Source organism: Opisthorchis viverrini (genome assembly GCF_000715545.1).
Source record: "Opisthorchis viverrini unplaced genomic scaffold opera_v5_103, whole genome shotgun sequence".
Lineage (NCBI taxonomy): Eukaryota > Metazoa > Platyhelminthes > Trematoda > Opisthorchiida > Opisthorchiidae > Opisthorchis > Opisthorchis viverrini.
This window is the reverse complement of record NW_008751758.1, coordinates 1,324,051-1,333,765: the sequence shown is the minus strand read 5'-3', so window position 1 is coordinate 1,333,765 and position 9,715 is coordinate 1,324,051. Positions and strand designations below refer to the sequence as shown.

At 46.8% G+C, this 9,715-nt stretch overlaps 2 protein-coding genes across 2 annotated transcripts in view; one reads left to right on the top strand and one right to left on the bottom strand.

Annotated features, from left to right (window-relative positions):
• Nucleotides 1–757, bottom strand: part of T265_05445 (hypothetical protein) — a gene marked incomplete at both ends in the record, with an annotated part of 7,437 nt that extends 6,680 nt beyond the window's left edge. Inside the window, one exon of the mRNA XM_009170452.1 lies at nucleotides 470–757. Within this exon, the coding sequence (XP_009168716.1) occupies nucleotides 470–757 (288 nt within the window). The remainder of the gene's footprint in view (nucleotides 1–469) is intronic.
• Nucleotides 1–8,273, top strand: part of T265_05446 (hypothetical protein) — a gene marked incomplete at both ends in the record, with an annotated part of 16,084 nt that extends 7,811 nt beyond the window's left edge. The window contains 3 exons of the mRNA XM_009170453.1: nucleotides 1,557–1,589; nucleotides 1,883–2,048; nucleotides 8,019–8,273. Coding sequence (XP_009168717.1) covers nucleotides 1,557–1,589; nucleotides 1,883–2,048; nucleotides 8,019–8,273 — 454 coding nt within the window. The remainder of the gene's footprint in view (nucleotides 1–1,556; nucleotides 1,590–1,882; nucleotides 2,049–8,018) is intronic.
• Nucleotides 8,274–9,715: the final 1,442 nt, after the last annotated feature.

Genomic DNA, 9,715 nt, shown 5'->3' with positions numbered 1-9,715 from the left:
ACCGCACATTCTCTGCCGAGTTCACCACATCTAGTGATCATGCAAGCATGCCCTATATCTTGTTAACTTCGTGGTCGACTTGCTGCTTTAATCTTATTTAACTACCTCTGACATCAAGGGAAACGAAATAACCCTGGGGAGTTCACTCACGGATATTGAGCACATTGACGATATTGCCATTCTTGAATGAGACCCTCGAGAAGCGTAAACTATTTTAAATAACCGAAATGATTTTGCTGCGCAGTTTGGTAGGCGCATTGCACCTGTAAAGTGTAAAGCGCGGCCGCACGAACGGGTCGAATCAAACTCCAACCTTATGCCTGCAGTGAACACACCGTTAATTTATCTGGGCAGCTGCATAGGTCCCGGAGGCCTGAAGACGCCTCACATCATGTATGTGCAAAGGCTACGTCTCTCAGCCACACAACAATACAGTCCTGACTGCGACTTTTGAGACTCAGTGACATACCTTTTTGGCGCCACAGGTCATGCAACTTAGCAGATATGATCCGGGTCTTTGAGGTTCGTGTGGTGACCTAATCAGACACAATCCCGTCGGATCTAATACAACTACCTGCTGTGGTTTTCCTTGAATTGTAAGAGGTGTGTCCAGAGACTGTACATTCTGAAGAAACAATCGGTCATGCCAAGTACTTCGTATCCAGAGGACCGTTGGTCTCGTAGAGCTCTCTTCGGCCAGCTTCGTGTAGGATGGAGACGACTCAGGGACAGTCAGTCTGAGTTGACAACGAAGCATGGAAGTCCTTAGCAGTCAACTGACTCGTGTTGGCGATTACCGTTTGTACGGGTGGGGACCGCAGGATCAAAAAATGACAAATATGGCTTTATCATGCAGCCAATGGTGCATCTGCATAAAAGGCATTGTTCTCGCTGCGTGTTAAGGTTCCCGATAAGGAGCTTCCAGTCACGCGTAGGTTTGACGGAGAACAGGATTCGAAGGTCTAGGGTACTAGTTACACAAAAGTGCACGTTCGTGGCGTCAGCAAGTGAGCAAGTCTATCATTGACCGGCACAGTGGAGTGCCAAGGTCTGCACACCAGACAACAGCGAAAGGGCTCGGTAGTGTGTTGCGGTAGTCCTTTCCGAGGATAGTCTCGCGATTCGAATTGGCGGAAATCATGACGCAACGGGTCATGGTAGGCTCAGCAGACGAGGCGGAAACACGCACAAGTAAGCTGGTCAGTTGACACATTCACACAAGAATACACTAGCGTCGGACGGGTGGCATGGCAGCTAGGCACCAAAAGGTTATTACAGCTGAACGACTATTATTTACTATTTGCCATCAATGTACTGAATGGACAGTCGGCTTCAACGCGTGGTTCGCATCCCCTTACTGTTCTTATCCTCGGCCATCGAAGCCATAGCAGACGGAACCAATGCAATTCGGTGGACGATTATGGGCTGGAAAACACTAAAGTGAAAGACCTGCTTAACTGTGTTTTTACCCACCACGGTATGATGAACGTCCGCCCTAGCCTCTTTTTCCTAATCCCACAATAGAATTTATCATTTTCGCTCTGTTTCTTCCTTAGGCGCGACGCAGGCGTCGGCGGGTTAAAGGGCGGGTCAGTTTCTGTGGTTACGGATTTTGTTCTTAGTCAGAACTGAGTGTCACACTTGGTCGCACCTAGACGTGGCATTAGCCCCCGTATAGTCCAACAACAGTGGCAGATACTATACACATTAATGGACTGATTCTTCGACGAGGTCGCATAAGTCGACTAAGGTCACCGTGGAAGTCAGTTGCGTAGTACATAGTGCCTGTTATTTTGATTTATTTGTAATTATAAGTATTCGCGATGTGCAACCCTGTTTACTGGACTTCGGCTTATGAGCTTTCTTTGTTTTTCTTCCACAGAAACAGCCGTGAACGCCTGACTTTGGAAAACCACTTTCCACAACGTGCATACTACATTATTTTCACCAACCGCACTCTTCATTTACCTTCTCCTGAATCTGGGAGTAATTCAAACTCCGTATTGCGCCTGAACGCACAGTTGTGCGTGCTTCCTACTCATACCCAAGTAGGCACTCAAACGTTTTGCTGTGGGTTTCCCTCAACATAAACAAGTTCCATCGACGGGTACCAGCCTTGTTCAGATAAGCACGGATGTTCACCTTCAAACGGCGTTAATACAACGGTCCTTTGCGTCTTTCTTGCTGCATCGCTTCCTGATTAAGCCTTTTTGTTTGGAGCTTTAAGCAGTGGTCCACCCGGCTGGTTTAGCCACAGCCCAAACCACAGCTTTACTGAGTATGATTTGCGCTAAATACATCGACGTGTTTGTCGGAACTGGGTCTTCCCCATTTCAAATAATTGGAACATCAGAATCGATGTTGAGCGTATAAACAGTGTAGCAGGACACTTGCTGTTTTTGGGAGATTACGAACATTGCATCCTTCGGTTGATGCTATCACCCCAACCTCACAAAGAATTTCATGTTCTTTTTCTCATACAAACTGTACCCACACAGCAAATACTTCACTTACGACTGTACAGTTATAGGTCACCTCCGGATCGCACTTTAGGTATCGCTTATGAATGTCACTATTACCACAACTTTTCGGTTTTTTATTTTTGTGGCTTATTTATGTCTACAACACTCGCGTTGCTCCCTAATCGTGCAGCTCTGTGCACTGATAGATACGTCAGCACACTACTCCACGAGATTCCGTTTTCTTCACCCATCAGCTGCCGTGCGGCGTCCGTCCCAACATTCCGTCCTACACATTCGAAGATTTCCCCGAACCACCTTGGCAGTGAACTCGGAAGAACTCTGACTTTTGATTGGTCCATCGTTAAACACGTGATGCATTCGATGCAGGGACGGCGGCAGCCATTAGCTGCACAGTGCTCTGAGCTGCAAAACCTTTACGGGTGGAGCGAAGATTTTTAGACTGAAAGGTTGCATTTGGTCGCACATGTGCTCAAACCAAAAACCATCCTAATATACACTGACAATTTTGAGGCTTGTAGCGGAAAAGGACCTTATCAGCGTGTTTGGGTAAATTAACAAGCAAAAGTAAGCAATACGAAATCACAAAATCACAATAGGAAAGGAATGAGTAATCAAATGGGGACTCACGAATGTGTAGATCCAGTAGTCCACTACACCAATCCAAATGCGGTAATTGGCTGTGAAAGGAAATATTCACTTGTCGAAGTTTCCCACAGATGGTTCCGCGTGCGTGATATATTCCACGGTAGGAAAATTATTCACGGCTAAAAAATGTCACAAGGATTTATTGTGACGTTCACAGAGATTTAGTCCCACTGGTTCAGCAGTTAACAAACAGTTCAATGGAGCGTAAATGCACTCGTTCAGCAAGAAGTCAGCAGGTCGCACCGGAAAATTGTGTATTCATGACATTAAAACAAACGTCATGAGACAATGTGAACGACAATTACAAAGTGTGGTTCAAGTTCAGGAAGAATGATAAATGTGACAACGGATTACAGACACTACAGGCTCACCTGAGTTCACTGTCCACTGAAACTATCACACCTCTGGCGGAAAAGTCTCGTGAAATCATTTCTCAGCATCACCGAGACCCAGGTATGCCTAGATGGAGCTCCAAATTTTGACTGGATCTCTGAACTCGATTTCCCGATCGCTTTAATCCATCATGGACAAGTCATACCTTTGGAATTTTCAATTCCATTGTGCGAATACTGTGCCCGCACCGAGGGATTTTCCACAAGATATATATGTATATATAACGAGGTGAATGGATCTAGTTCAGATGATGTGGAAGTAGCCAGAAGTTAGCGAGCAACTGGTTTTCTCTGTGGGTACATTAGGTGAAAGGAGGGAAGTGCAGTACTTGTAGGCTGTTGTTCATCCTTTTCAGTATGAACTATTTTCTCTCTGTACCTGTTGGCCACATTATTGTACAGTGTTTCAATAAATTACCCAGCAGGCCCGTTCCTCTTAAGCTTGGTGTGACTTTGCGTCTTTTCCTCAGTGCATCTTGTTTTGACTCTGTCGATTAACGTTGGCTATCACTAATTCTCAACGTGAACAAAAAGTTAGCTGCCGACACTGGGTGTATTCATTCATACGGTGGATTTCAGTAGATTATCAAAGGTTTGGAATATGTGGTGTTTTGTATCTTCCTTCTGCTTTACCTGTAACATGACGTATTTTATCAATTGTAACCGTTTTTGTTTGAAGAAGAGAGACTAAAATAGAGCACTCGCACAACTTCACGTAGGACAACCGTGTTCACGTGCTTTGACTGTCTTTCTTCTCATTTTCCTCGCGCTTGCAGCTATCATTCACGAATCTCATGTGCTAAATGGAATCACATTAGTTCAGACTATCTTCGGAATCCAAACGTGAGAACTGTTCATAAGAAGAGTCCTGGATAACCCTGATTGGATTAATTTTTAGCCGCTGGGCCAATGACGGACATTTTTGAAGGGAACAATTTTTAGTGAATCTGTTCCACCTGACCGTTTGATTGTTGTATCCACAAACTAGCGTTATTATTTTTATTTATTTGCCACCCCCTCCTGATGAGGTAATTTTTTGGCTAGCCAGGCCACTACAAATACCAGGAAAGTAAAGGCCTCTCGTCTGAATGTGGTGGTTCAGCGGAAATACCTCTTGTGAAACGTGGTCTGAGATTTCTTGGGATTATTCTCCTTTAGACACTATATCTTAGTTGCATTAATACTTCGCCCTGTGTAATGGCGACTCATTAATGCCGTTAATGCTACGACAGCCGTCGGCGTTACCAAATATGTTGTTACTCATACAGCTTTTGCCGCACTAAGGCGATTAGCACATTATCGTGAGTTGGAAGTGTAAATCAATGGTATCTAAGTAGTGGGTACGAATTTTATCCCCGGAGTACACAAATAGTCTAAATACTGCTGAAAGTGATAGCAAAACATGGAATGAATTAGGTGTTTAATAAAGGAATACGTAAAAAGGCCGTTCAACCCAGAATAGAGGCTATCAGGCAGGATATGGACAACGTGGAAAAAGAATAAAACGGATATGAAGAAATCTCGGCATGACAGTGATGTAAAACAATGGAGAAAGCGCTTGTATTCCTGACGGATCGTTGGGCACTTTTGCGAGAGCTTTCAGAAACGTTCCTCAGGTTGCACTGGGGAGGCGTTTGAGCCGGTAAGACCCCACGAGCCAACAGCGTCATCGAAAGGCAAGTTGGGGAGAGAAAATTGTTTTGGGTGGAATTTTTTACCGAAGGAGCGTGGTGGCTTCGTGTTAGTCCACGAGGCGCTTCCAGTGTGCTTCAATCATCCTTCAGCCAGAGAACCCAGACAAGATCCCAGCTTTCTGGGCGGAACTGTAGAAGTAGGTGTGTATCATTTGTCCGTTTTCGGTGGCGGTCGAGATCGGGCGAAATAGTGGCTTCTAGTGAAACCTGAGTAGGTATGGTGGAAACCATGCTAAAGGGATTGTAGCAAGCAGTCAAAGAGGGCAAAGGAATGTAGTGATCAGTGACCAGTCTTTTTTCCTGCTGGGTTCCTACCTCTACTCGCGTAATCGCGCGTAATCGCTCGCTTATGAGAGGGAAGAAGTTTGCCGGTGAGAAAAGAGAACAGAATATAATACGAAGAGTTCGGGAGTGCAATCCTGGAAGATCTTAGGGAGGACACTAGCCGATCCAAGATATCTAGCGTGGCTGGACAGGATCAGTTACTTCACACTGTGCAAGGGAGGACGCTGGGCTGAGGGATAAGTTATTAGGGGAAAAGTGTCTGGTTCGTGTAGGTGGGGTTAACGCACACAAAGTCTAACTGGCCAACAAAAAAGAGGCGTGGTTTTTTGGATTGAGGTGCGACATGGTGGAAAAGGGGAAAAAGTTAAAACTTCAAATATTTGAAAATTAAGTTGACAATCGAATAATGAGTGGTTTCTGGGGCCGTTCACAACACAGCGTTGCAGTCAATTTCAGCATCTTTCAGCTGCAATTTCGATTGGGAAGATTCAGGAGTGAGCCAGGTTTTTATTGTTAATGGCACAGCAAAGGAACAGGTGAAGGAATATGAGGTGGGAAATACAAATACTCCTTGAAGCATGTTCGTACCGTTATTTCTTAAAACAGGATTCTTGAGGCCTGGAGCAGACCAAGGAACCGGAAGAGCGATTGGGCTTAACGTGGCCCAGACGGATAGGCAAAAGTGGAGAGGACAAACCTACTGGTGTTCCGAAAATTGGAGCAATTTTTAGTCACTTTGGGCCGGCGAACAACAGACACTGGCCTCATTCATTAGATTTAGATTTAGAGCTGACGGTATGCCAGGAACTGTTATGCTGAAGTCATCATCATCATCATTGTCAGCTGTAATGACCGCGTACTCGTCGTACTGTGGTCGTAGCTGCCGCAGTTTCGTTCACTGATGGTTTAGGGAAGGAGTAGGTAGCTGCGCATTGCATGTGGGAGCTGATAAATTGGTGCACAAATCCAGCACTGTCAGTGGGCTGTCAAGTGGTGAGGGGGTTGGAAAAGGAGCTATTCGTTGAAGGCAATAGCTCGGGTGCACGAGCGCCATTGAGGGCGCGACTGGCTGGGATCTGACAATGTTTCTAGCCATTGATGTGGCCCACCTCGGGATCCCCATCCAGGAAGACGGCAGTGACCTGCGTAGCTAAGTTTGCTGGTAATGGCTTTCATACTTCGCTGCCACGGCGCGCAGGGCCAGGTTTCTGATCCATATAGTAATATGGAGCGCACCGCAGCATTATAAACTCGATCCTTGATAGAGAAGCTGATTTCCCCCCTACGCCACTGGTGACGCAGGTTCACAAAAGCTGCTCTGGCCTTCCCAATCCGGATGGAAATATCATCTTTCAGTAGATCACCGGGACTGATCCAGCCCTACCCAGTCTTGTAGTAGTACTTTGCACTGCAGGTGTGAAGCGCATGCCGAACCATGAGGCAGAATTATTTAGGTTATTTAATATTGTTCGCAATACCACAGTGTCAGATCCGAAAAGAGCTATGTCGTCTGCGTACTCTAGATCTGTGAGCGGAGAACTTCGAACCCACACTCATCAGAGGCTGGCAGTGGGTCTTCCATAATCGTATCAGTGGTGACGTTGAAGAGGAAAGGTGAAATTGGACAGTGTTGCCTGACACCACCTGATGTGGTGAACTCTGATGACATCTTCCCGTAGACCTTCACACGGCCGCGGGAGTTGGCCTACATCGCTTTAAGGAAGGTCAAGAATTTATGGGGACACGTTTGCTCCACAGACACTGCCATAGTGCCTGACGCTCCACAGAGTCAAAGATAGCTTTCAGACCAAGGAACGCAATCATTGTTGGTTTCTGGAAGCGGTGTCTCTGTCCCGGAATTTGTCAGAGGGTGAAGATGTGATCGATGCATCCTCTTGCAGGACGGTACCCGACTTGGTTCTCACATATCTGCTTCTCCCTGTGTTCATTCAACCTTCGAAGGATGAGGCCAGAGAGCAACTTGGATATCACAGCTAACAAGCTGATGCCACGGTGGTCTTCACAGCGTCCGCGCACCGTTTTTGAAGATAAGGATAACTGTCTACCTGCTGCATTCTGCAGGCCCTTTTTCTTCACTCCGTATCGTACCAATTAGTTTTGTTAGACTGGTCATCGGAGGTTCTCCACCTCCTTTGAGGAGGCCTGGATACAGACCCTCCAGTCCTGGTGCTTTCTCACGTTTCAGTACGGATATTTCGTACTTCATTTATTCTTCCGACGAGCGATCCACTCCACTCGTCCGCATGCACTATCTCCACAGACTGGGTTTCAAGAGGCCAGCTAAACTGTTCTCCTAAGTGTCCGGTCCATCTTTTCAATTGACGTTTTTGCGAGTGAATTAATGAGCCATCTTTTTCATTTATCGTTTCGCTGACCGTTGCTCTCCTAGGACCAGGTGATCGTATCAGTTGCTAGGGAGCACGGCTCTTCCCCGTGGCCAAAGCCTTCTCCATCTCCCGAGCTTTCGATGTCCACCAGAGCTCTCCGTCTTTCCTTAGACTCTTCACTATTTGGTGTTTGAGGGATTTGTGTGCGCCGTCGTACTCGTGGCTTTCCTGGCATCAGTCATGGATAGCGATCTCGACGACATCCAGTGGTCTTGTGGTCGAATTGGAGAGGTCGGACAGATAGCAATGAACGCCGCTAACATAGCTGCTTCCATATTTTGCCACGCCTCATCCACATGCTCACTGCCACCAAAGTATTGGTTTGCTGTGGAGAGTTGTTCGGCTATCTCAGATCGATACTGCTGAGCTATAATAGTTCTTCGAAGGCAGTGGATTGGCATGCCTCTTGCTGACTTGCGAGGGCCTGAAGGGAAGCTAACTCTCAGGCGTGCACGCACCATGGCGTGATCGGAATCAAGTGGTGCGCACCAGAAGGAACTGTAGTCTTGAGTTGTGGCTCTCCACCGGTGGCTGATGGCCACATGGCCCAACTGGGTCCAAGGCTGATTTGCAATTGATCGTCGGTATATGCAGAGAAGAATCAGTCGAGTACCGTGATTCCAGAATTCGGATTTCTTGGTCGTTTTCCTGGATTGGCACGCGTGACTCAACCTCAGAAAGCAGATAGCCGTAACAGTACTCAACTGAGTCTACGGAGGCAGTACTCAACGTTTCCATTACCCACGGACGCAGTAAAGAACGATTGAAGAACTCGAAGATGGAGGAAGCCCCGTCAATGGATCTCTATCTACCAGAGGAATCGAGGCGAATCGGCCGTTCTGGCAATCTCTTAGCTGTTGATTCATCTCCTGGCTCTCGCTCATCTAAGCGTAAAAAATTAAAGTTAGCTGCGTTATTACGAGCGCAGATTAAGGCAGAGGAAATAGAGAAAGAATTTCAGCTTATGCGGCCGCATAATGAGGTGCGTATAGCGGAGTTAGAGCTGGATTTGGACGATGATTCCGTCGTTGACGCGCAGGTTGAACCGCAGGGTAAGGTAAAGGAGTACCTAGCCGGGACTGTAAGTAGCACCCCCATATGTGAGTCACCAGCGGTCCAACCGACTTCTTGCGCGGTTAAAGCAGACCTACCCACAGTGGACTTAGAGGCTTTCGACGGCAACCCAAGGTGCTATTGGGGATTTATTCAACAGTTCAAATACTACATAGAGGGTGGAGTGCAAGATAGTGGATATAGAATGCTATATTTGACTCACTACTGCAGAGGTCCTGCGATGGAGGCCTTGGCTGAATGCGTAATGTTGGCCCCGGAGATTGCTTATGGTAGAGCGAGAGAAATACTTGGGGATCTCTTTGGGAGGGAACATATGGTGGCCAGAGCCATACTGGACGGTCTGTTTAAGAAATTGTAACCGCTGCATGACGGTGCGGATTCACTGTCTCGTTTGTTGGTAAATCTTCAAAACTATCACGTTGCTCTGACTCAGATGAATCATACAAGTGACATGAATTCGGTCTCGACCATAGAGCGCATTCTCCGCAAGTTAGCGGAGGATGCTTGTCGAAACTGGGCAAGGTTGGCTGACTCTATGGACAACTTTGGAAAACAGATAGGTTTATCTGACTTATGCAACTTAGTTGATCAAGAGGCCCGCATCGCTCGCGGCCGCTATGGTATGGTTGCCACAAGCTCAGTATATCTTCGCCCCCAAACGCAGCATCATCGGGTAGGCAGCGAAAGGCGCAATAACATATTAGCCGTTCAGAAGGGAACCGATGACTCGTGCC